Consider the following 27,118-nt stretch of genomic DNA (forward strand, 5'->3'; position numbering starts at 1 on the left):
CTGAATGTTTCGTGGCATATAATGTTCATTAGTGTATTCATCAAATTTATATGAGAACATAATATTAAAATGAAAGTGTTTTGTCTACTTCATGCCCCTTAACTTTCCAGCATTTGTTCGTTCTATAACTTAGAAGCGTGATATATCTTGAATAGAATGGAGAATTTAGACAAAAGGACCAGAACAATGTGATTCAAATGCAGGTCAACAGCAGCTGGCTTACCTAAATTGCTTTAATAGATATTTGGCTCACAGTAACAAAGTTGGCTTGATTTACCTTTTAATAGAATATATCGATGCATGTGTGCCCTATCATTTATGCTTTGCTTGTCATATACAATATTATGGGCTGCAATATTGAGGACATATGCTTATGTGGATTTTATTTCTTTGTTCTATTCATTCTATCATTTCTGATCTCATTCAGACTTTTCATATGATACCACTAATTCATGGTCTATTCCAATTTGAAGATGCTTCTTTATAAGCTGTAAGCAGTCAAATTATCAGCAGAACAACTTATGATACATGCTTCAATAAATTCTATTGAGAAGTAATTGAGATTTGATAGAGAGAATTTGTATGAATGGAACTTCTGCCTTTTGGAACGGCTGCATACCTTTCCATCATGATTTTTCACCCGCTAATTATAAAATGTCTTACTCGACTGAACTTTTCTTGGCACTGTCTGATGCACGGAGTTCTGGTTTTGCCTTTTGATCTTATAGTTTGTGTCTTTTAAGTAGTTTCTTATAAATTCTCCTCCTCTCACCTAAAGATTTTTCTTAGTTGTAACACCAGATTTACCAGTGTACTTGTCCTAAAGGCATAAAGTGAAACTTACTAGAAAAGGCATTACAAGATCTTATGCATTATTTTTCTCTATCTACATGTAATTTATGTAGAGATCTTATTCAGAAATTGAATTCCTTTTATTTTATTATGGTTATTGAAAATTGTTTTTTGTTGATTTATAATTTCAAGAAGGTTTTCCACTCTACTGATAATTTACTCTGACAGTGGTGGAAACAAATGCTTTAATGGACATGGCACTTGTACCATCAGGAGCAACTGCAGATGTTTCGTTGGGCTTGTCAGAGAAAGGGAATGCTGGTCCATCACTTAAACCAAGAAAAAAGTCCATGACCTCACTGTATCTCAAGTTTTTCGAAACATCTCCTGATGGAAAGAGTCGCAGGTGCAAATTTTGCAAGCAAAGTTACTCTATAACTACTGCTACTGGTAAATGCTATCTTTATGCTACCCTTTTTGCAACTTGCATTTATATTTAATGATCCTGGAATTGTTTGAATATGCTACTAGGTTGTTACATAGAAAATCATTTTTTTCTTTTGCCTTGAAGAGAAAAGGCTCTATTTTGGCAGATATAGTCCAGCACTAGATTATCATTACAAGTGTGCATTTACCATAATTTGCATAAGTAAGCTTTTCTATTGTGATTTTTGTAATGATATATTTTCTAACACATTTATTAATAATCGATGTACATATCTCATCCCCTAAGAAAAAGTGATGTAAAGGGAACAATAATATGTTTAATCTTCACAGTATTGTGGTTTTTGTCCTTAATTAGTCCTTATATTGTCCCATTGTTAATTGTTTTTTATTTGGTTTGTCCATGGGCTTTCTTTAGTGCATATAATATATTGATTATTGAACGCGATAACATTAGGGCAGTCAGGGTGGGTGATAGTCTTCTAATTGCTTGATGTCAAACATTATTTTATTCTTAATTCTTAAGAGTTACTTACTAGTTTCTGATGTATGAAGGAAATCTTGGTAGGCATCTCAGTCATCGCCATCCAGGGTATGATAGGCTTGGTGATGCTGGCCAACAAGTCCAACAGGCTGTTGTTACTTCCAAGAAGCCTCAGCCTCAAGTAAAACCTTCAACTGATCTTGATCATCTGAACTGGTTGCTGCTTAAATGGCTCACTGGGACCTCTGTTCCTCCTACCTTTGAGGATGAGATGCTTTTGAATTCTTTTAGGTTTTTAAATCCATCAGTAAGGATTTGGCATAAAGAAAAGGTCCAAGCAGTAACTCTTGAGGTTTTCAGAAGCATGCGGGAGGATGTAAAGGCATCGTTGCAAAATGTAAATTCAAAGGTTTCCCTTGCCCTGGATTTTTGGACTTCCTATGAGCAAATATTTTATATGTCAGTCAAGTGTCAGTGGATAGATGACAACTGGTCATTGCACAAGGTTCTTCTTGATGTCTGTCATATCCCTTATCCATGTACTGGGTCTGATATATTGACTGCCACAACGAAGGTACTTACAATGTTCAACATTGATAGAAAGATTCTTTGTTGCACAAATGATAACAGTCCACAGGCGGTTCAAGCCTGCCATGCGCTAAAGGAGGAGCTTCATGCTCACAGTTTGCCCTTCTTTTATATTCCCTGCGCTGCTCGGACCCTGAACTTGATCATAGAAGATGGCCTAAGAACTCCAAAACCAATACTATCTAAGATTCGAGAATTTGTCCTCGAGGTGAATTCCTGTCCTGATATCGCTGAGGATTTTAAGCAAATGATGGCACTCTGCCAGGAGGGTTCATGGAAGTTCCCCCTTGATTCCTCAACAAGCTGGAGTGGTGATTATGCTATGCTTGATATTGTGAGAAAGGTACCCACCGATTTCATTGCTAATGGCTTCATAGATAGGTGGAATGATTTTTTCATTGATCTATCTGAAGATTGGATACTGATTCTCTGTATGATATCAACTATGTAGGCACCTAATGCCATGGACAGCACAATCAAAAAGCACGAAGAAACATTCAGCAGCAGAAACTTGTTGCTGAGCACGACAGAGAAATCTGTCGTCAATATTTTACTTTCGTATCTAGAGCCATTTCATAAGATAACGACCAACATATCCACAAGCAAAGTTCCTACAGTTGGTCTGGTGCTTTTTTTCATGGACCATGTCTTCGAATTAATTAGTTCTTGCAGGGATAGTTGTCGTCAAGAGTGGCTCAAGAGTGTAGCTGATGATATGGCTAAGAGAGCAAGAAGCTTTTGCACTCAAGCCTATAACTTCTTTACCTTCATGGCTGCAATTCTTGATCCAAGGATAAAAAAAGAGCTCATACCGGAGAACCTTAATTCGGAGAAGAATTTGGAGGAAGCAAGAAGCTATTTCACGAGATATTACCCCAGCAATCAATTTCCCATCATGTCTAATGGATTTGGCACCCAGGATACCACGGATGAAGAGAATGTTGTTTCCTTTGCTGAAGAGATTGCAAGGAAGAGGCGTCGTGCGAGCATGAGCACTGCTGCAGATGAGCTATCCCAATTCTTATCGGAACCGCCTTTGCCAATCGCCACTGACATTTTGGATTGGTGGAAGGTAAATAGCACACGGTATCCCCGTCTCTCTGTTATGGCCCGTGATTATTTAGCTGTTCAGGGGACCTCGGTAGAGCCTGACGAGTTGTTCACAAGTAAAGGTGACGATATACACAAGAAGCAGTTTTGTTTGCCATACAGCAGCATGCAGTCCTTCATGTGTATCAACTCATGGGTCCAAAGCGGATACAAATTCAAATTTCGGATGACGGAAATCAACTTTGAAAAGCTGGTAGAATCTAGTTCTGCTTCAATTGATGGTTTCAAGTCTTGACGAGAAACAAGAATGCCTCAGTAATGTAATATACCGTAATACTTGCAACATCTGTCCCACAATTCAAGAGCTGGATTTAGGTCGACAAGTTGATAAGTGATAGGGCTGTATAGTTCATGATGTATAATATCAGAGTTCAAATGGATGTCAGAATCTGATAGAACAGTGTCTAGTTAGTAGATAGCTGGAAATTTGTGTTCTAGATCTACATGTTATGTTGTTAAAACTTTTATTTATTCATAAGGATTAGTCTTTTTGGCTGCTCGTGATTGATCATACATGTCTTTTAAGATGAAGTTTTGATGGAACTTTGCTGCGAATGATAATTATCTTGAATTTGTTGAGTTGTCTGGTGCCTGTTGCCGAAAAGGTTTCTTATGTTATGTGGTTGAAATAGAAGATAAGTATAATACACCCCACGGAAGGTATCGATCCAAAAGAATATTAGGACCATGATGTCACATCACATGGCTAGGAAGCCATCAGTAATCAAGCAAGTTTCTTTAAAGAGGTATAAGTTATGTGCTGATGCATCTCATGGCCATGTACGGTCAGAAACATTGAATATATAATCACAGAACACTAGTCTTGATCTCGAAGCCAGGTTGTTTCTTCTTGTATTATTCCATTAGCTAGATTGATCTTATAATTAACCGTAGAACCTTGTTGCACAATTAGCTAAGACCCATCTGCCAGTAGAACAGGTTAATCCCAACAAATTAAGATCACTGGGTGTTCTCCAGAAACAAGAAAACAAAAAGAACATCCAATATACTCCTGACATGTTCAAAATTCAAAACTGGGGTTGCTGCGGTTTAGTTCAGTGACCATTGCATCTCAACGAAGGCAAGTGTCAAAAAAGACGGCCCTTGCCTTCTCCTCAGCATGCAGATTCAAAGGTTCTAATTGCATTCTTAGAACTGGAGCTTCCATCTCTATGAGAGGATAAGATTGCATCGAGAGCTTCCTTCACTTTGCCAACGTCCGGGGCTTTTACTCCTTGTGCTGGCCAGAACTCATCGGTTGCCAACACCTGCACAGGGATCGAGAGGGTCACTCTCATGCATCGACATACGAAGAAGAGAATCCCTTTTTGTTTGATTGAGGGAAGGACGGGTAATTAGTTCATGCAAAGAAGAGAAGATCTTTAGATTTTGGGTAGCTTCATTACCTTCACTTGCAACTGAAGGAACTTCACGTAGCTAATTGCTTTCTCGAGCATGGTCACCAGATCAACCTAAAAAACTACAAATGCTAAGACAACAAGGAAACAAAACCGAGAAACTAAATTGATCCGAAGCTCGGCAAACCTTTGTGCCATTAGGAACAAGATCCTGTAGAATCTTGAGCCGCTCGCTGATCCGTTCCCGCCGATTCTGCAACAAGGAAACATCTATAAATGGATCGAGTAATCCATTAACTACCTTCAAGTGCTCGTTGGTACTGCTCCATCGGTAATTTCTCATACAATCAGAGAAATAAAAAGAAAAAGGAGCACGGATATTTGAATGGTCATCGAATCATGAATGCAATGGATGGAGGAAGGCACCTTTGCTGCGGTGCTCTGAGGATCCTTGGATGGACTAGACTTGTCTTTGGTCCTTCCAGTGTTGCCACGACACTGCTTCTTCGGACTCGGCCTGTCAGATGCATCCTGCATCAATAAACATATCTCATTTTAATCTAAAGTTGGTTAATCACTATAGAGAATCCAAGAAATGACATGATCTCTTCGTTTCTCCCCTTAGCCCTGTTTAATCTATTCTATCACGCATCAGCATGATCAAACTCTAAAACATAGGCAAAAATTACCGTGTACGGGCGCTTTTGTAGGACTGTCGCTCGGACAATGCTTTCTCGAAGGCCATCCACAGCAGCTGCACCAGGGTATATCAACCCAAACCGATCCTGACATTGCCGCTTATCTTTCTCAGGAGTTCCTACTACAGCGGACCAGTTTTCTACAGCGAAGCAATCTTGCTCGTGAATCAACGTGGAATCAGCAGTTGGACACTTGATATCAAGGTCGCTCAGCTGACAATTTTGGTCCATGGCGTCGATCCAAGCAGCACAATCGTCGTCATGATCCAGGCTCGGAGGACCAGCACGAGGCATACGACCTCCTTTCTCGAAGCAAAGCACCGAAGCGTTGGAGTAGGCCCAGTGTTCGGATGTTGTAGCATTGCAGTCAAGGATGGAGAGAGCTTCTTGCGGTAGCGCATCCACTGCCTCAAGGGTGTATGTACTGCTAAACGAGTTTTTAGGGTCCGATAAGAAAGGAAGAAGACTGCTCCAACTGCTCCCGTGGAAATCGGAGCCTTCTCCTTCTCCGATCATCATATGGCCAAGTGAAGGAGGATTAAGCCTTTGAATCGATGCCTCTCCACCGTAAAGTGGACAAGCTTGTGAGCCTTCCCAAATTCGATCTTTCTCGAGGGCCATAGAGCGAGGCAGAGCTGTGAAGGAGGGGAATAATTTGTGGTACTAAGACAAGCAAGAAGAAGGACTTGCTCTTGGGGAAGTCTTGTACTTGTATGTTCTTATATATGCATGGTGTGGACTTAAACATTCATATAAGGAGATGTCTACTGCAGCTTATAAATTAATATACATATGCGATGGTTCATCAAATATATAATCAGAATAATTCATGTAATCTACAAGTATTTTTGCGAGGAGTTGTTAGCAGGCATGAAGAGAAGAGAGAGAGAGAGAGAGAGAGAGAGGAAGCCAAAGGAACGCCGGAAATCTTGCGCTCCCACGTCAAAGATTCCATGAGAGTAATCCATGGAACTTGGCATGAAAGCTCATCTTGTACCTCTATGGGCATCATCTTCTTCTCCATATCTCAAGACAAGTCTGGTTCTGGACAAGATACTTGCGTGGCGCTTTAAATGCTGCCTTCCCTTTTCTATCAGTTTGCGGCAGCAATATCGAAACAAGAGATCGACATGCGCAGTCGATCCATCCATTGATATACCCTACAATCTGATCTCCATAGCTTAGGATCAGGTCTGCCGTAATATAGAAGCCCAAACTAAACCATGCCTATATATAATGTTTCTCTGGGATCAATCTACAGAAATCCATTTCGGCTGTCAGAGGAACCAAATTACATGTAGTCGTGAAGAAGTGATCTAATTCTTTAAGCATCATCAACGAGTTAAATTAAATGACGAAGGGCTGTAACAATTCTGAGTAATCATGGAGTTGATCTCGAGCAAAGCCTGTTTCCCTCTGTTGCTCCCAAGAGGCACCTTCTCAGCCTCCTCTGCAGCCGTTCTCAGGAACTGCAGCTCAAGTCTTAATTAAGATGTAAATTACGCTGTAAACCTTCCTCCTTAACTTCTACAACCATCTGCCACCATGATTAACAACATCTGAAATCACTTGCTTTGGTTGCCGGAAGGATTATTTTAGTATCCAAATGAATGATCAGTGATGAGTGGGTTCCCTGCAGTGTCCTTCGGATGGGCATGCAGGCCAATAATGTAATATGATAGAGATTAAGCATTAATGGTTCATCGAGGTAGCAGTTAAAAGCATTTATGCTGGACGGGGACAGCTGTTGTTAGTGAGAAATGCATGACCTTAAAAGTCCAATGATCATGTGCATGGGATCCTAAGAGCTTGGGACTAACATTGATCCTGAACTGTACGTTCCATGAGATGCATGCAAATGAGTGCAAAGCTCAAGCAATAATGGCCACTTAAAAGAGCATTTAATGTTCAAGGGTCGTCTTATCCTTAAACAAGTGAAAGCCGATGTGATTGAAGATAAAGTACACAATCATGCTCGGAGAGTTCCCTATTGAGAATTATTTGCTAGGAATGGAATCCCAGATACTGTAAGAAAATGCACAATCTTTCTCATACTTTAAGCTGTGCACAGATCCCTGGTCGTCACCTGGGAGCAATCCATCCATTAGTGCACTACAAGGAAATATTAGGTCTGTTTTAGCATGCTGCGTGAATGCTGTTAAGACTTCTCATACTAAAAACACTTCTCATATCCTCGTCCACTTCTATATGATAAAAAGATGGGGGCGGGTGTCGGCAAATGAAAGAGAGAGAGAGAGAGAGAGAGAGAGAGAGAGAGAGAGAGAGAGATCGAAGTACGATATCTCTCAGTTCAAACTTATCCGAAATGATTCAGAAAGAGCATAGTTAATATGTTTGGTTTCTTTTGTTTTATTGGATGATTAACTCCTTCGATTTATTTTATTACATCCATAGACATACAAAAAGTAGGAAAGGACCAAACTTGTGGCTTCCATCAAAGCCAAACCAACTGGGAACGGGATTCAATAATACTGAAGCTTGACATGCAAGGACATGTAATGTTCCGCAACGTAGTTTACGACCAAGTAGAAGCTCATGGGAAGCAAGGGAGCTAAGTCAAATCAAGTCGACTCTGGGCCAGCACTGAATGCAGTCAACTTCAACCTGCCTTCGTGTGTGATCGTGAGCACTCCAGCTCTCTTAAAGTAAAGAAGGAAGTTCTTTCTGTAACACATCGATTAGAGCAACATCACCTTCTCGACCAGCAAACGATCGATTGATGAGAGCAAGTTTTGACACCAGTTGCTTCTCTACGGCTTGAATGCCGCACAGAAATAACATACATTGGCATCTGCACCTTACTTCATCATGAACCATCGTACAAATTTCCAGCATAATTCTGAAGCTGTTCAGAGGAGATATTTCTCTCGATAATATTGAGTTCCAGTTGCCAGAAGAATCTACAAGAATGATCGATACTGCCTGAAGGCTCGTTTTCGCTCGTCAAATAAGATGTGCCGATAGCGAAAGACAACAAGTCGATGAAGCTTTCGATAACAACTTCCACGAGTTGGCTGGTCCTCCGAGATCACATGCTGCATAGGATCAAATAGACGAAATGAGAGAATAAATTCTGGAACGTATTCCTCGGAGAACGAACACCGGTTGTCCTGTAGAGCCACTGCCGAGTTCAACAGTGACAGTAGAAAGCTTTCGATAACAACTTCCAACAGTGACAGTCCAAGGCCCGAGCGTCGTGTGAATATTTCAGATTCAATTTTCTGAAGCCTCTCCGAATTGGGTGATGGAAGAAAGCTTCTGCAAGTCCCCATTGTTGCCGGCATGAAAAGCTTTTACAACATGAACCTCCACCCGCTTTTATTACCCCTCGATAAGCAGCATTGATCATGATGCATGAAATGAAATTTTTAGTTTGTTGCCTGCATATGTAGCTGAAAAACATAAGCAAATGCCAGTAATTGGGTGTAAATATAATTGTACAGAAATGTAAAAATAAGACAGATGATATGTGATAGATTGTCGACAATATTAAAGTTTAGTGCTAAAATAGGGTCCCAAGTAGATGCCTTAAATCTTATGTAATACTAGAGTTTAAAATAATACATGAGGTAATTACATATTATCTCTCTAATATATCGGTTCATATGCTTTCAAAAGTTATATTGAGATATTTATACTTATGAAAGTAAAATATTTAATCATGTTGCTCTAACAAAACCTATCTCTCGATTTTTAATCATGTGAAATTACTTTTTTAATCCTATATAGAAATATTAAAATTTCATTTTCATAAATATAGAAATCCTAATATAACTTTTAAAAGTATAGGAATCGAAATGTTAAAAATAACTAATTATAGAGGATAATATATGGTTAGTTCATAGACCATTTGAAATAAGAACAGATTATAGTAAGCCAATTATCAGCCAAGCACTGTTCCTATCATTGCTTTCTCTATTTTATCATCTTTTTAAGATAAATAAACATCACGGGTAAGTTTTATTTACAACACAATAACACAAAAAGCACATTCCAGTCAATTTACAATGAAAGGGAAGGGATCACATCACCTAATAGACATGTTCCCACGCTCTTAACAGTTTGTATCACAACATCAGAGTCGCATTGTTTCTTGATGTCATTATGATTCAACACAACTGATCTTGACTCCATATATATTGCATGATCTGCTGCAGTGTTTTTCTCGAGTGTCTACCTTATGGTGCACCTAATAGCATATAGCAAAAAATTGGTTCCAGTGTCGAATACTAGACTTCCATGACTAGGATAATCATGACATGAATTGCAAACGTTAATCCAATCTTTCAATTTTTAGTTTTTCCTCTTGATATGCTTGCCTTTCAGCGCACAGTACCTAAAAATACTTTTCGAGCGATGCAAGATAAGAAAGGAAATGAAAGCTAAAATGAACAAGCAAGGTGCAATCAGCCTACTTGCATGCCATCCTCTACATTCGGCAGCTGCAAACTAGTGGTTTAATCTTAATAGCCGAGGGAAAAGGGAACAAGCAAAAAATAGACGAGCAACTTGTACCAGTTCCAAAATGACCCCGTTGGCATTCCGACAAACACATAGCAATTGATGAGAGAAATAATGGCGACAAGACTGGGGCTGACGTCACCTGTCCCATATGACGCATCACGCCTCAGCACCTGGTCAAACGGATTGGAACACCGACCGAGGTGCATTAAACATTTTGCCCAGGCTCGGTCTCGCACGCCACGCCAACACCAGTGTCAGACGCTACCTACCCCTGCAAGAGGGCACATCAAGCACAGTAAGCTTCCCTATAAATACCCTCGCATGCTAAAGGGGAGAGGGAGGGGGACACACAACGCCTAAGGGGCGACTCCAAACACTTCTTCATCTGAAATCCCCTCCACATCGCTAACTTGGCCGTCGGAGGGGTCGGGCCGAGCTTTGTGCAAGTGCCAGACGGGGTCGACTCTTCCAGACGCTACGACGGAGCTTCCTACCGACCCGACCTCCCGACCCGACGTCCCGACTCGAACCACCGTGCTCGGCCGCCGGAAGACCCCGAGGGACGTCGCCCGAGACCCCCGAACCGAGCCACGACGGCCCCGAGGCCACGGCTTAACATGATGTCCCCGTCGCATCATTTTGACGCTAGAAGGAGGGCCCCGAATGTCGAGGGATCATCCAACTGGCTCAGTGTCTACCTGACCACCTTCTGGCTCGCGGTTAGCTCTGCCTAACCCTCTTTTTTGCATTCGCACGGCTCGATCGTAGACTACCCGAGTCCACCTCGGCCGCAGCCTGCCCGCCTGAGTGGTGTCCCTCGGCCGCAGCTTGTCTGCGCCGAGTTTCACGGCCACACAGCCGAGTCCGCCTCAGCGCGGCCTGCCCGCCTGAGCGGCGTCCGCGCGGCCACAGTCTGCCTGCGCCAAGCACCTCGGTCGCATGGTGCCCGAGACCACGCCCGCGCGGCCAGCCTGCCTGCGCCGAGCTCCTCGGCCATGCACTGCCGAGTCCATCTCAGGGCGGCTTGCTCACGAGCGCCACGTCCCTCGGCCGCAGCCCGCCTGCGCCGAGCTTCTCGGCCATACGCTGTCGAGTTCACCTCAGCACGGTTTGCCCGCCACATCATTTTGGCGCTAGAAGGAGGGCATGAACCTCCGACCTACAGCCCGCCTACGTCGAGCTTCTCGGCCATACGCTGTCGAGTTCACCTCAGCACGGTCTGCCCGCCTGCGTCATACTCCTCGACAACGTGTTGCCTGAGACCACCTCTGATCGGCTTACCCGACTGAGTTGCTCTCCTCGGCTGTGTGTCGATCGAGACACGCCCACGCGACCTGCCTGCCTTGTGTCGTGCTCCTCGGCTCATAGCCCGAGTCGCTCCAGTTCGACCTTAGACTTACGACTCGTCGGCTTGGCTCATAGCCCGAGTCGCTCTACTTCGACCTCCGACTTGCGACTCGCCGGCTCGGCCCATCACCCGAGACACGCCTACGCGGCCTGCCCGCTTGGTCGTGCTCCTCGCCCACACGTCGTCCGAGACCACGACCTCTGCTCGGCTTCCCGATTGAGATGTGCTCATCGGTCGCACGTTGCCCATGACCCAAGACACACCCGCGCGACCAGCTCACCTGCGTCGTGCTCCTTGGCGCATAGCCCGAGTCGCTCTAGTTTGATCTCCGACTTGCGACTCGCCGGCCCAGACCATAGCCCGAGTCGCTCTAGTTCGATCTCCGACTTGCGACTCGCCGGCTTAGACCATAGCCCGAGTCGCTCCAGTTCGATCTCCGACTTGTGACTCGCCGGCCCAACCTGCCCACCTGCCTTATGCTCCTCGGCTCCGTACTACCCGAGACCACGCCTGTGCGGCTTGCCCGCTTGCGTCGTGCTCCTCGGCCCCCTGCTGCCCGAGCTCACAACGCCTAAGGGGCAACTCCAAACACTTCTTCATCTGAAACCCCCTCCACATCGCTAACTTGGTCGTCGAAGGGGTCGGGCCGAGCGCCTCGGCCCGACCTTTGTGCAGGTGCCAGACGGGGTCGATTCTTCTAGGCGCTGCGGCGGAGCTTCCTGCCGACCCGACCCGACCTGCTGACCCGACCTCCCGACCCGACGTCCTGACCCGAACCACCGTGCTCGACCGCCGGAAGACCCCGAGGGACGCCACCCGAGACCCCCGAACCGAGCCGCGACGACCCCGAGACCACGGCTTAACACGATGTCCCCGCCGCATCAGCAATCATTCAAGAAAGTGCATGCAAGAAGCAAAACCATACCTCACGATTCAAAAGAAAAGGAGATGATAACTCATAATTGGACAGAGATATTTACATTAAAAACGGAACTCTTCTGACTATAAGGAGGTGGGAGGAGAGACGTGACCGTCGAGGGTGGTGGGGGGCAGCAGCGCTGAACGAGTCGCAGGAGGAGAAGGGTGTTATCGATAAAGCCTGGGAAAAAAAAATTCCAAATAAATATATGCATAATTTATTTTTTGTTGTATGAAATTAACTTTTTCGAATATTTATTTTTCGGAAAATGAAGTATATAGATCTCAGCATTCAATTAAATCAAATTAAATACAAGATATATATGAACAAATTCTCTTTGCATTCTTCTTTGTTGATACTTATGAATCAGGGGAGAAAATGGTTGTGCAAGCATGATATTAATAACCATTTTATGAATGTGATCCATCAAAGTAGATCACCAGATCGTCGTCAAGTGTTTCTTCTTGGAATCCAATGCCTACAGCGTGCTGAGCTTGTGAGCACCTCAGCAAGCAGACAAAGGCAAGACACGCAGTCATGGGGTCCGAAGCACGGTGCCCAGATGCCCGCTTCCAGCGTCTTCACGCGCAGGGCATGAGCGAAGCGAATGCCCCAGTAGTACTTCCAACAGCCATTGCATCGAAAACTCCACTCATTTACCGCTTACAGACTCCAGCAGTGGGACATCAAACAGAGCCCTTGAAGGGAGGGCTTTGATCGATGTCCTTCTCAGAGTTCTCATTGCCTTCATTTCTTTCTCGGCATCAGTGCAGTGTGGCCATTTTTCTACACCAGGACGAATCCAAGGTTGGATTTGAGGGAGTAAAATAATGATCCAAAGCTGCACTCATGTCACACTTGATTACCACATGGCATGATGTTTAGGTTAATGCTGAGTTAATCACAAGTATGGGAGTTTAGCCGAATGAGAAGAATGTGACTGTGACTCTGCAAAAGGCATCAGGCCCGATACATATGCTGAAGGCCGGAGAAAAAGCTAACACTAACATGATGGACTTCAACTTTTTCTTCTTCTTTGTTCAGTATTAAGAAGAGGCAACGAGCTGCTATAGAACTTTATCGTGGTATGTGTTTTAAAGGCAGCGGTAGGAATGATGACCAGAGAATGATGGAGCAACAGCAGCAGGAGGAGGTCATGGCAACTCAAGAGCCCTGCACTGCACTGCACTGTTAGCTTTTTGTTGTCTGGTGAGGGTAAAGTTCAGTGGAGAAAATTCTGTTCTATACTGCATTCTCCTGCCATGCTACGTTGTATACATCCTGTTGGAACGTGTGATAGCTTTTTACGAAGAAAGGAAGGCCTTGACCCAATTCTTGAGAAGGTGAAAACTGCAGTCAGTAGTTATCTTGCGCAGGAACTACAAGCCCTAAAAAGGTGGAGAGCCTAAGAATGATAGTTGTTGACTGGAAGATCGAAAGAGTCATCTGGAGTTCGGAACACGAGAAGTTCAGCGTCTCAGTCAATGCATTAAAACACTCTTAGGCCCAGGTTGTCGCCTGTGGGCACGTACTGCGATGTACGTGTATCTCACTGTACCAAACATACCGCAGATTTCCATACTTTCTTTATCGATCACTAAGATTGCTAACATAGTTTAATTTGATGCAAATTTTCCATGGAACTCGAACGATTTCGATCAGAAATACGAGCAATATACGACGACAGTAAACTTTATTACATGCATACCACATCAGCAAAGCATCAATCTGATGATCAAAAAAGCATTATGATCCAAAAGGCTTAAAAGTATCAAGTGATGGGTATCTTTTTGTTAATTTGGTTCTTCAGATGGGCCTATCTTCTCGAGGTAATAATGATTTATCATAATAATTTTCAGAGGATTTGGAGTGATGCCCTCAGTGTGGTTGAGTGTATTCTACACTTGCCCTCCAAAGCCATATACAAGTAACATCCACTTTATCCAATCATATACACAATCAGCCCCTCCACAACCTTCTCCCCCTCTCCTCCGTGCACCGATCTATTCTTTGGCCTGTCTACCTTTCCCTCTCGCCCCATTTCCTCTCGAGAGACACAGTAAGAAAAGAAGAAAAAGAAGCCACGTAAAAAAAGTAAAAGCGTTGCACTCACCACCTCAACACCCTCCCGCCCTCATTACTCATTCCCTTAGAACGAAGCAACAGCACATCATAAGGTCCACTGCCTCAAAGAAAACACCGTGATAGAAAGAGGAGAGAGAGAGAGAGAGGAATGACAACGATGAGCCGTCTTCTACCGCTGCTGCTATCTCTCCTCCTCCTCCAAGTCTCCCTCCTGGCCGCGCAGCCCGCTCTGCCCGAGCCTGACGCCGCTTCCATTCAGCTCATACCCTCCACCTCCTCTGCCGCTGCTGGTGGCGCCTCCTCCTCTTCCCCTCCGGCCACCATTCCCGCCTTTCCCGAGCAGTCCGACGTCTCCACAGCCGCCTGTCCCCTCGACCCCCCTGCCGACCTCCTCCCTTCCGTCTCCGCTGCCTGCGGTGCCTCCGATGACAGTCTTCCCTCCCGCTCCCGGTGTTGCCCCACCCTCAACGCCTGGCTCCTCGCCGCCTACTCCGCCTCCGCCCTCGCCGCCCACCCGCCGCCGTCCTCCGGCTACGACCTGCCCGCCCTGCCCGACGATTCCGAGGCGTGCATCGGCGGCGTGGAGCGCGCTCTCCGGGACCGCGGAGTGGATCTGCCGCGCGTGAACGGCACGTGCGACGCGGCGTATTGCTACTGCGGCGTCCGCCTCCGGCGGCTAGCCTGCGCGGGGGCGTTCGTGGCCGATGCCGCGGAGGGGAGATGGGTCCCGGCGGGAGACGCCGGGCGGCGGCTGGAGAGGGACTGCTCTCGTTTCGGATTTTCCGGGTGCACTCGGTGCCTCCGTTCCCTCAACCAGGTGAGTAGAGTGGCTCCTCACCCTGTCCGACTCCCTAGCTGACTCGCTTAGCTCGCTTGATCAGCTCGTTCTTAACTCGGTACTCGAGGTGAGAAGTTGAAAAGGGAGTCCGCCAACGAAATACTGCAGAATTAAAACTTCGTACAGCCATGACACGAGAATTCGTGAGAGTCTCTCCTTTCTAAGTTCTGTTTGCGTCCGAGTTCCTTTAGAACCGAGGCAGCGCTAACTCGTTAAGCATCCATCGGCATCTGCAACAATGTGATGATGCAGCTATCATCACTTCATTTTCCATGGTTTTGATGCATCGCTGGTTTGGAGATGTCTATAATAATCTCTTATTTTTCCTTCTTTTCTGATTTTGCTGAGCTGAAACAAAGCAGTATAAACATGGATTCACATGCATCGGTACTCATGTCAGTTTGTATAAGAATTCGACCTTCCTATGGCCCAGAAAGCTTGGAGTTTACCTGCACCAACCATTGGCATCGCTGTCCTCTGATGCGACTCTCTTCTCTCAGATCAATGATTGCAGCAAAATAACACATTAAAATAACACGTCCAGCACAAATCTCCGTTGTTTTAAGTTCTTTCTTGTTAACATATCTAAATCTGAATTCATTGTTCTCCTTCGATCTGTGTGTTCTTTGGCAGCTAAAGTCCGAAGAGAAACGAGGCATCGGCAACGCAACCAAGTGGGACAAGAAGGCGGGCCCAACTCAAGACCGGGAATGCCAACTGATGGGGGTGACGTGGCTCCTGTCAAAGAACAGGACGCACTTCCTGCCGGCCGCCACCTCTGTACTCCGGGTGCTCATGGCGGCCGACGGCGTCGGCGGCCCCGATCCCACCTCATGCACTCTCTCCCTCGACGACATGCCGCTTGCCGTCGGATCCGACCAGATCGATAGCCGTGGCGGATCCTCCGCCGTCCGATCTCTGCCTTTGTTCCAGCTCTTCCTGATGGCCACCTTTGTCCTATTCGCACTCTTCCATGTCTAGTTTGTGCCCGAAATAAAGAAAAGAATTTAAATGACTCGGATTAATGTGCTTCCAACCTTCCCATCTGTTACGGTCGGCTCAGCTGACATGGGCAGGGTGGGTCCAATTGGATCATTGATGTGATTGGTTCGAGAATTTTACGTGCAGACGTATGATGTAAAGTAGAAACTATATTACGATGGATTTTTCGGGTGTAAAAATGCTTCGTATCTGAAGCCATAACCGTTATCAGATGGTCAACCTATGCCTTATGTTAGTAAATGAGTTGATTGATCAAAGCATATATGCATTGATTAATGCAAACGAGATAAAAGATAAGATTGAGCGAAATCAAAATTATATACTATTGACCCTAAAATAAAATATGACTGACTCGATCTTCTCATGAACTGAGTCAATTATTCTAATTCGTATATGACATATGAACCCAAATAACATAAACGAAGGTCATATTAGGAGTTCAGATCAATATTACTACACTTAACTGAGATAACTGATGCATAGATTTTAGGTGGAGTTCAAACAGGGCTTGATCATTACCTGTTCTCGGGAGGGAAAGCTTTCTCTTCTTGATCTGAGTACGAACAGGAAATCCTTTAGCGTTCATAAAAAGCAGGCCTCAGAACATAAGTTATCCAACCCGTTACAGCGTAATTCAACCCATTACGGCCCATTTAGGCCATTCCGGCCTATTTTATGATCACATTTGTGGTTCTTCATCCGACGCTCCACACGTCCCCACGTAATTGCGCAAGGATTCTCGATTTGCCCGTTGGCTTTATCTTCACATCTACCCTCGCCCACACTCGGCACCTTCCGTTGTCACCGCAGAGCCACCGAGCTATCGGAGTCTCTCGAAACCCGCTCAACGGTAACTCTCTCTTCCGCCTCCTCCTCCTCTTTCTCTTTCATCGATTGTATTGGAGTCTCAAGCCATAGGTTTTGGTCGCTTCAAGATTCATGGTTTGTTCGGCCAATGGGATTTGGGTGCTTGGATCTGGCAGCGCGATGTGGTCTCCCAGTCGGTGAAGACCGTATCCGTGGATCCTTTAGTTTACCTCCTTCTTAGTTTTCGTTGATTCTTTTGGTGTCGAAAGCTTCGAGATTCATGGTGGTTTGAGACGCTCAACCGTTGGTATTCGGTGCTTAATCTTCCTGTCCCGTCGTTGGTCTCCGAGTGGCTAAAAGTCTTTAGACGATGATCTCCTTCTTTTCCGCTTCTCTTATCGATTCTTTTGGAATAGAAAACTTCGAGGTTCATGGGTTGAGTTGATCCGCCTTGGGATGGGTGCTCGAATCTGCTTGTCCCATGGTCGAGTGGTTAAAAATTGGTCGTCATCAGTCCTCTTCCCCTTTTTCTTCCCTTTTCTCATCTATTCGTTTGAAGTCGTAAACCCCATCCTTTTGTCGCTTCAAGATTCAGCGTTCAAGTGGTCTTCCGTTGGGATCGCGTTCTCGGAGTTGGCACTGATCATGTGGTCTTCTTCCCAGTCGGTCGTTGAGCTGGTAGGGATCTTGTCCCTATTCTCTTCCTTTTTTTTTTTTTTTTGTAGTCTTAACCCCTAGGGTTTTGTTACGTCAAAATACACGGTCTGAGGTTTTCTGCCATTGGGATTGGATGTGCGGAGTCGGCGATGTGATGTGTGTCTGTGTGTTCCATCATCGGTCTTCGTATGGGTGAAAGATCATCAGACATTAATTGACATTAATCACCGTCATCTTATTCCCTTTACTCATCGAAACTTTTTGAGTCTTAATCCAAAAGTTTAAGGTGGTTTGAGTTGGTCTGCCATTAGGACTGGTTACTCGGAGCTGGTAGGTTGTCACGGGCTTAGCTGGAATTGCCTAAGTCGTGAAGCACTCTTACGACAAAGTCACAGATTTAGCTGGAGTTGCCTAAGTCGTGAAGCACCTTTACGCCAACTCCTCGAATTTTAGTTGGGATTGCTTAAGTCATGCGGCGCTCTTGCGACATATGCATCCGTAAAGGATCGGTCTAGTTGCAACCTCGTACAGGTCCTGAAGGACCTGCGAAATAGAAAGTTGATTAGTTTGAAAATGAGCGACGGACAAGTCCTGATGTCTCGCAAAGAGGAAAGCTTTACAAGCAATTCCGCGAGCACCTTGAGTGTAAGAGAGAAAAGAGATGAAGGAGGAAACAAAGACTTTAGAAGGTAGAACGAATAGTTGCAAGTTCGTAAATAACTGCTCACTGGGTGTCGGAGGTGAAAGTAAATTCTCGTCAAGTTAACGTGCAAACTTGTGAAGATTGTTCAACGCTTGACACTACCTCGAAACCCCATCCCTCTTGGTGCCACCGGGGGGGTTCTAGGGTACTGAGATGGCTGACGTTTTGCGTGAGGTTGCGGTCTGTAGAAAACAGGTCGTGACACGTGAAAACAGAGCCATTTTGGGGCAATTTGGCCTGACGCGGTGAGTGGTCGCACTGTAGCGCTGCGAATTGTCGTTGCAAAAACATAAAATCAAGGCAAAACATGCTGCCATGTAACTGTACAAGCATGCAAAAGCAACGAACGGTTCGTTGAACAAAGTTGCTGCGGGTGAGCGACGACCGTTCGTGACATGGCGATGTTGTTTGCTTGGCCTTTGTTGGTCTCTGAGTGGGTAATGATCGTTGGACAAAAATCCTCTTTCCTCCTTGTTTCTCATCAATTCTTTTGGTCTTGAAGCTTGGTTTTCACTTCAAGATTCATGGTTTGGGCTGCTCCACTGCTATGATTGAGTGCTCAGACTGATTTCATAGCTTATGGTTTCCCTGCCCCCGTTCTTACACTCCAAGTGGCTAATGATTGGTTGAGAGGAAACCAGGATATTGTGTCATTTATCCATCAGACCGATCACCAATCACGATGAGGGGGCATTTGCCACAGTCTAAAGTGTTTCTTTTGGATTGTATTTCATGTGTATGAGGGAGAATCACAATTCTTTGAAATACTTTAGTAATGGTGGAATATGTGCGGGAAGTGATTACACAAACATACCATGGGTAATATCCAACACGATGTTGTTCTCATCCAAGAAGATTCTTTTGAAAGGGTACCTGCCATATGACGTCTACAAGATTTTGATACCCGATTAAGTACTCATGATTCTATTTGTGGCTATAATATTGCTGCCTTGTAATGATTTTTTCCAGTAAATTGGAATAGATATTTGTGAATATTGAAGTATCTCCATTACTCCCTTTTCTTTCTTCTTAGTCACTTGTGCCTTTTGTTTTCTTCCTAGAGTGGCTTAATGATCACCTCGTAGATGGCTCAGCTGGCTACCTCATTTGTACAAGCATGTTGCAAGGTAGAGTTGAATATTGTTCCCTGCATGTGTTTTTCCCTCTAAATTAGAGTTGCTTTTTTCTTAAATTTTCAAAGCTATTTTATAATAATGGTTTCATTTACAGTCCATCTTTCTTAAATTATGATTTTTTATAAAAAAAGGGACCCATTCAATGATGTTTGGAAGGACTTTCATGTACTATCATGGTAGCTCTTACTTGGAACTTAGTCCCTGTTTCATGTTATGACTTCTGAGGTCTTGAAAAAACTATAACAATTATGTTTAGTGTACTATTATTAATGCTCCTGTCAGTGACATTCTTTGCATGAAGCCAGAGTAATGGTGCACCAGCTCTCAGTATCCCCCATCAGTTTTATGTGTGATGGCTGGGTAGATGCGATAAAATCTTCACCATAAACTACTTGTAGTTTGGCCACTGTTCGTCTTAGATATACATTGCAAAATCTCTAATTCTTGATCTCACACTATATATTTCTTTTGTCTTCAGGCATCTCCATTTTCTTTTGAGTCATGTATGCAAATGATAAAAAACATCTTTTTGTAGCTCTTTCAGTGGTAAGAAGCTTACTGACTTAATATGGTGGTGAAATTCTGTTCTCACCCTCCCACTTTGCTTCCAGCTGGACCTTTGATCAACACTTCTGTTTTTCTTACTTTTTGATGAATGATATTCAAAAAGTCAAGATCGGTATTCAGGATTTCTTTTTCTATTTGAAGCATCTACTCTTACCACATTATCTTATTAGGTTAGGCTGTACATTCTGTATACTTCTATATATTGTAGATTTATGCTGTTTCAGATTTTTTTAATTACACTACATATTTTTTTTGTACAAGCAACTTCTAAATTATACCTAATTAGAAAGTTTGTTTTCAGGGTTTTAACGAGAGCCACCTAACACGTGCCATATCTTTCGAAGCCGAAAGAGGACACTGCAACACATTTGGTAGGACTATGAGGTACTGTGCATATATTCACAATATGTCTACTCATAATTGAGCACAACTGCAAAAGACTATTTCATATTAGTTACTTCACTGGCAGGTTTAGCAACTTTCTCCACTCGAAACTCCTAAAATGGTGTTCCCGATCTAATCATGGGTCCTCACAGAAGCTGTTGGAAGAAGTTGGTGACTATAGCACAGCAAGCACGTCAGAACGGTCTAAATTTCTAAATAAGGTACATAATTCTTGTCATGCTATTATGACAATTATGCATGCTGTTAATGCCCCGCCTAAATAAGTAGCCGTGGAATCATTTGAAGTATCACAAGAGAGTAGATTTGGAAATAGAATCTGCCAAAAAATCTTGAATAGGACAACAGGAACCTAATGTGCCTGCATTATGAGATGCCCTTGGGCAAATTGGAATTCTTTGTTGTCTTTTCTCTTTTGCTTGTTACTGTTGTTAATACTTTAATGAAGAGCAAATGTCACATGGTAAGTTAAGTTAAAGTTCTTGTTTTCAGTGGTTTTATTTCTTTCTTCTACTAACGCTTCAATTAGGAGTCTGTACCTATAGCAATAGTTTTGATGTTGAAAGACGTTGAAAAATACAAACCAAGAGATTTAAGCTTAAGACATACTTAGAAGCCTGCAATTCACATTAGAGTTAAAATTTGTCTTTTGATAATTTGGTGGTGAGGCTCATTTAATTGCTCGTGTTCCAGATTTGATGGTGCTTCATCAATGTCAAACCCCAGTCACCAATTTTTATAGCAGACACCAAGGTTTCAAATCTTGATTTAGTACGATGCTGGTTCTTGAGCGAATCAATTCAATGTCGCTATTGTGGAGCATATTGTGTGTTAGTGTGCCCAGGTTTTATCGGAGGAGGAGAAGACGGAGGAAGAGGAGATGGCGAAGGAAGAGGAGAAGAAGAGAAGGTACTGAAACAGATAAGGTGATGCATATTGAAGAAGGAGACGGCAACAACAGCTACATGTGAAGAAAATGATGGCTGTTATGTGTGGATTTAGATGCAGAAGCAAAGTCGATGGAGGTGGAGGAAAGAGTGGGGGGGAGAGCAAATAACTGTTGAAATCTTAGTTTACAGGTTTCAATTGCTTCCATATATATTGATGTAGTCATAAGTTGTCAGCAGCCATTAACAACTATTTTCAATTACAAATACTTAAAAAAAATGAACTTTATGTATTTCAAACTGGGACCAAATAATATCCCTCGATCCATATGCCATGTCCTGTGTAATCAGTAAATACTTGAACGTACATAGTAGTATGCCAGATATTTGAAACCTTGGCTGCCTCTCAAGTCTCAATTCCTTTCGATTATTGAGATGATTTTGTACTTTGCCACAACAAAAAGTTTGTATGCACTATAATTGATTGACTTTTATTGGTCTCTGATCAAGGATTGTTACTGGACCACATAAGCTGGTACACTTGGTATCAAGCTTTTTTATTCTCGTTACTTGAGTGATGTCAGTCCATGGTCGGACTGGTGCGTTGGAATGTATTATTGTACCAATCTGCCAGGGAGGGAGAGGGAGAAAAGTAGAAGGAAGGGGAAGGAGATGGAAGCATGTAGGCAGCTCTTAGCTGGTAGGCTGCAACGGGCTGCAAAGAGGAGACACTCTCAAGGAATCGCCAGCCCTAGTCCATGGGCAAAGGGACATTTTAAAAAAAAAGAGAGGAAACAACGTTATATAAGACATTTAAAAGTAAAAAGAAAGAGAAAACGATGTTATATATCAAATCAGATTGGACTGCTCGGTTTTAAGTAATCCTCCCAACTGATGATTGGATTGGTAAATACCGGTTGAATTGTGCTATACTGGGCAAACTAAAAACTTTGGTTGGTGTGTATTTATTATTATTTTTCAGTAATATTGGGTGGTATGAGTCGGTACGCCATTCCAATACTGTGTTATTCAGTTTTCATTAGTCCGACCAAGGATTGGGAAAAGGCCATCTAGGTCGATACTTGTTGTCAATATTGTTATTTTGTTCAGTAATACCGGGAGGTATGAGTCGATATACCATCCAGTGCATTAGTACTATACAGGTCTGATTGGTTATTAAAATTGGTATTGGACCTTGATTTAAATCCTTGTTTGCAAGGTTGACAAGGCTGCAAGGATCTAAGCCAAATTGGATATATATTGGAACAGTCCAACATCTCGATCACCGGCACGAGGTGTAAGAACTAAGAAACATCACAATAAATCAAATTTCCTTATAGTTTCCCTTGTTATATCGTTCAATTTCAGATTTTTTTTGCTTAGGCATATATGCTCATAGTTTACAGATGTGTTGATGCACAAAATAGAACTTTACCTCTATTGAATGTTTGAATCTTGCCAAAATGGATGGTAACTGGGTGTCCTTTTTTTGTGTTTCTTTGCCTTTGTGTTTCTATGCCTAGATATGCCTAGATTTTTATTGGCTATATGATTCAGTGCATGGTGGCTGTAATTGTTTTTAGCTGTTCATTTTATGAGAAAATGTACAATGCAGGCACACCAACTTTAACCATTATGTTTGTCATTTTATTGCCGAATTATGTGATATCTTTATATATTCTTAGCGCTGTAGTGCTTGGTAGGGTTACATAGAATGGAAACCTGAAATGTTCTTTTTATGACAATTTTATTGCGGAACTTTCCAAGCAACATCTTTTGGAATTGTTTGAAATTTGAGATGCATAATCACTTGCTTTTGCAAGTGTTTGTGTTTGACAGATTAATTGGCTGATTTATATTGATAACTCCAACAATTTTGTCTGTTCTGTGAAACATAAAATTTGTCCTGTCGACTCTTTAAAAGAAGAATTAAGATGTAGGCAAGTTGAAATATTTTAACAAGATCAATATGACTATATTGAAGGAAGATATCTTTTTGTGTGCATTATATGTTTCCCTTGTGGACGGTAATTTGTTACATTAATTCTGATTGCTATGTTTTCTGCTTGTAGATCTCAGTTTTTATGGGTTATAACAACATACAAGATCTAGTTGCGCAAGAAAGAGATCGAAGACAATCTACAACAGATGCAAATGATGTATATGAAGAATTTGATTTCTCATTGACCTGTGGAAGGTTTCCGTGCATTAAACTGGGTGATTCCTCACTTGTTGGACTATATGATGAGGTTCCACATGCAGAAGAACAAGAGAATCTTTTACCTCCTGAAAGCTGTAACAAATACCTATCTACTTCTGGTGCAAACTGGGAAAAATGTAGTAAATTGGTTGGCACATGGTATTCAGTAAGGCCTCCTCCCACAGAAACAAATCCTTCATCACCTATGGAAGACAATTCATTCGTGGTGCAGTTAGATTCTCGAGAAGCAGATTCTGATGTAGAAGGGAAGGTAGAAGAACAAGAGACTAGCAAAAACTTACTTGAAAGTTCATCTACTGAATCAGTTTTGGACAGAGCTATCAGAAGTTTACCAGGGACAACCAGTAGACAATGTTGTCAGCTTGAAGGTGGTGGCTTCTATACGGTGAGGAGTTGGTGATCATGTGAGATTGTAGATCCTGGTTGATGTTGATCTTTTATATGTTCTTTGTAAATCTTTTGTAGGTCCGAAAATTGTTGCATCATTTCCCTCACACGTATTCTGATCTACTGAATCCCTTGGAAACAATAGAGGAAGGGCGCTATGTGATGCTTGTTGGAATTATTTTATCTTCTAGGTCAGTTGTATTTTAACTTTTAAGAATCTTAGCATGTGATTAACTTACCCCAATTTCACTACACATAAATCTTCCCTTCTTTTTGTTTTGACACTTAAATTAGGAGATATATTGGATCTGTTTATTTTCTAAGCTGACTTAGTTTTAGTGATGAGTGATGACAACATCCTTATAGACTAAAACATAGGTGATGATTATGGATTTTTGATGACTGTGGTTGTAGAATCTTATGACACAAGTGACATATCTAGAGATACTTTATGTTCCTGTTTGAATATTTAAATCAGTGTTTATGCAAATAATACCTTGTTTGATCCTTTTAATCTAAAGATGATTAAGAGGCAAAGTCAGAAATTGGTCTTAAAGTCAGTGAAGGAATTCACAAAATGATTTTAGCCGCTGGTATGCGTTGGATTAATCCCATTAAGAAAAGTATCATTATGCGTTGGATCTTTGCCTTGTGATCTGGCTCTTAATCTTTTAGCTGCACAGATGCATCAATTTTTTATATTTTATGGATTATGCCTCAACTCTCAATACAATGGAAAAAATGGTCATGAGGCAAGGGAATTAATCTTCCTACCTCCTATCTAGTTCCTATAGAAAAACTGGTTGACTGTTATCATACATGCCTCATGACAAACCAAGGATCACAGATGCTGGTTGGCATGGGTTGACACATGCCAAGAAGCCAAGTTTTAGCTTATGCTGGTCGTTATGCCCTTGTTCCTAGAAAGATATTAGTGTGTTGCTATTCCCCAGTGCCATAAAAGATATTAATATGTAATCCTTGCTACATATTATCCACTCAGTCTTCACCCATGACTGTCTATGTACTTCATGTTCAAGTTCCATGGTGTATCTATATAATGATGATATATATTTTTTGTATTAAGGTACCACAGATATAGTTTTTAGGTTAGAGTTGAGTTAAACTCTAAAAACTAATATATTATTGAACAAGAATAGCTTGAAGATGATATTTCACTAAGAGTAGGTTTGATAAAGTGAAGATTTTGCATTCGAATTGTTGTATGACTGTTTAGTTGCACTTTGATTGAAAGGAATCTACAAGGTAGCTACTAGATTAACCATGTTTATGGATCAAAATGTTGGATGATTGACTTGAGATATTATACAATAAGATGGTGAAACATGATGTGGATGTTTAATCTTTGATATTGCAAGAAAAGGTGGGATAAAGTGAGGATGGTTGCATTTGTTTTCTTGTACAACTGGTTAGGAGCCCTTTAACCTAAATGATATATATATATATATATATGTATATATATATATATGTGTGTGTGTATATATATATATATACGTGTATATATATACACGTACATGTACATATACATACATACATACATACATATATATATATATATATATATATATATATATATATATATATATATATATATATATATATATATATATATATATATATATATATATATATATATATATAGTAAAGGTGGCTATTAGATTAGCCATGTCCATATATCAAAATATTGAATACTTGACTTGTGAAACAATACAAGAAGAGAATGAGGTAGCCCTGTTTGATAAATGACCTTGCTAGAGAAAAAGTAAGATAAGAAAATCACTTCGCGATTGGTTAGTGGTAGGCTGGTAGCCCGATTTGTGTCTAGTAGTAGAGAACAAGGTACTTCAGACATGTTAATTATGACTTTCAAGTGTTACGGTGTGGAAAACTAAACCGATATGGTTTCATGTCTTTGGAGAAAGAAGATCAAGAGAAGGATAAATTGCAAGCTGTGAAACTGGACATACATGACCCTCAGATTATCTGAGCATGGTGCCTTTGATAGGATACTGGAATAAATTGTTCATGCTGCCCCCAAATAATTGAAATTATATGACAGGTTATGGCCTACAATCAACTTAATTCTCTTTGTTTTCCTCAAAAGTTTATGCACTAGACTAGCCTCAAGGAGCATGCTATATTTCTCATTTTGTGTGCCATTTCCTTTCTCTCTTTTGATCAAAACAAACATTTTGGCTTGCAAATTTTTAACTATGTGGAGATGTCTACCTTCTGTTGTTGTATTTATTAAACATCCTTTTCATGTTTTTTCAGGGGAATCAGAGCTGGTAAATCATTCTCTTTCCTTGAAGTTGTTGTTGGCTGTGAGTTCCAAAAGAATGAAGAAGATTCTAAAATTGAGGATGATTATGGCACTGAAGATAAGAAGATGATTTACTTACACTTGAAGAAGTTCTTCCGTGGAACACGCTTTACATATCAGCCTTTTCTTAGAAGTATCGAATCAAAATATACTGAGGGAGATTGTCTACATGTTAGTGGTAAAGTGAGTTAGACTTGGATATTGTGTGTTTGTTCATTCTTTCAATTGTTCCCCATTTTCATCAAATGGCTTTTTCAGTTTCTTGCTGTCCATTTATCTTATTGATTTATGATTTGGATTCCATGAACTTACGTGTTTCGCCTTATTCTGGTGACATGAATACTGATCATACCTTGACTTGCAAAATTACAATCAAGGTCGAAATATGGCTTTGTATTTTCATCCACAATTTGTAAGAGTCATCTAAAATATTGTCTTTTGCACTTCTAAAGGTTATTAGCTGTTTGTCATAACATGGTGCACATGATACCTTGCAGAAGCCAAAGGTGATGCATCACATTTAGCAAATTTTTTGAAGTTTTTTTAAAAAGAAAGCTAATAAACACTATGCCACTTTAATTGATAATTGTTATTTGTCAACCACACTTGCTGCACCTTTTTCTCCCTGCGAATGAATGAAGTTGGAGTTTATCAATGATGAAAATCATGGACTATTGTGTTTATTACGGTGGTTAGTTTCAAATACTGTAATGTGCTGAAGTGTTGCCATGTTGGTTTCTCCAAAGTATTTGGTAGAACTAGAAGCCTTAAGTCTTAAATGTAAGTTTAAGGTCAACTAACTACTCTTGCCTTTATATCTGATGGTAGAATTTCTACATTAACATATCATGACATA

General features: G+C 42.1%; 3 protein-coding genes across 9 annotated transcripts in view; 2 read left to right on the plus strand and 1 right to left on the minus strand.

Moving 5' to 3' along the window:
- Nucleotides 1–4,349: 4,349 nt before the first annotated feature.
- On the minus strand, nucleotides 4,350–6,095 carry LOC103988313 (transcription factor bHLH130-like). The gene is made up of 5 exons (XM_009406860.3): nucleotides 5,466–6,095; nucleotides 5,203–5,307; nucleotides 4,964–5,029; nucleotides 4,825–4,890; nucleotides 4,350–4,686 (listed from the first exon to the last, which is right to left on the minus strand). Exons 1-5 carry the CDS (start codon nucleotides 6,093–6,095, stop codon nucleotides 4,534–4,536), a joined length of 1,020 nt encoding a protein of 339 aa, XP_009405135.2. The 3' UTR covers nucleotides 4,350–4,533.
- Nucleotides 6,096–14,264: 8,169 nt separating this feature from the next.
- Nucleotides 14,265–16,164, plus strand: LOC135614600 (uncharacterized GPI-anchored protein At4g28100-like). The gene is made up of 2 exons (XM_065112125.1): nucleotides 14,265–15,128; nucleotides 15,783–16,164. Exons 1-2 carry the CDS (start codon nucleotides 14,460–14,462, stop codon nucleotides 16,128–16,130), a joined length of 1,017 nt encoding a protein of 338 aa, XP_064968197.1. The 5' UTR covers nucleotides 14,265–14,459; the 3' UTR covers nucleotides 16,131–16,164.
- A 746-nt stretch (nucleotides 16,165–16,910) lies between these two features.
- LOC103987372 (ATP-dependent DNA helicase homolog RECG, chloroplastic) overlaps nucleotides 16,911–27,118 on the plus strand; it is a 32,215-nt gene continuing 22,007 nt past the window's right edge. For 5 of the 7 annotated variants that reach the window (XR_671879.3, XR_001978715.2, XR_001978710.2 and 2 more), the window contains exons 1-7: nucleotides 16,911–17,001; nucleotides 19,380–19,445; nucleotides 20,323–20,405; nucleotides 20,491–20,626; nucleotides 23,383–23,916; nucleotides 23,997–24,109; nucleotides 26,214–26,445. Coding sequence is in view for 1 of the 7 variants with exons in the window: in XM_009405659.3 (XP_009403934.2) it covers nucleotides 19,404–19,445; nucleotides 20,323–20,405; nucleotides 20,491–20,626; nucleotides 23,383–23,916; nucleotides 23,997–24,109; nucleotides 26,214–26,445 (1,140 nt within the window). In the remaining 6 variants the exon portion in view is untranslated. Of the gene's footprint in view, nucleotides 17,002–19,379; nucleotides 19,446–20,322; nucleotides 20,406–20,488; nucleotides 20,627–21,116; nucleotides 21,503–23,382; nucleotides 23,917–23,996; nucleotides 24,110–26,213; nucleotides 26,446–27,118 lie in introns of those variants that run through there. The other 2 variants (XR_001978713.2, XR_001978712.2) reach the window with 2 other exon arrangements.

This window comes from Musa acuminata, chromosome BXJ2-6, assembly GCF_036884655.1.
Source record: "Musa acuminata AAA Group cultivar baxijiao chromosome BXJ2-6, Cavendish_Baxijiao_AAA, whole genome shotgun sequence".
NCBI classification, from domain to species: domain Eukaryota; kingdom Viridiplantae; phylum Streptophyta; class Magnoliopsida; order Zingiberales; family Musaceae; genus Musa; species Musa acuminata.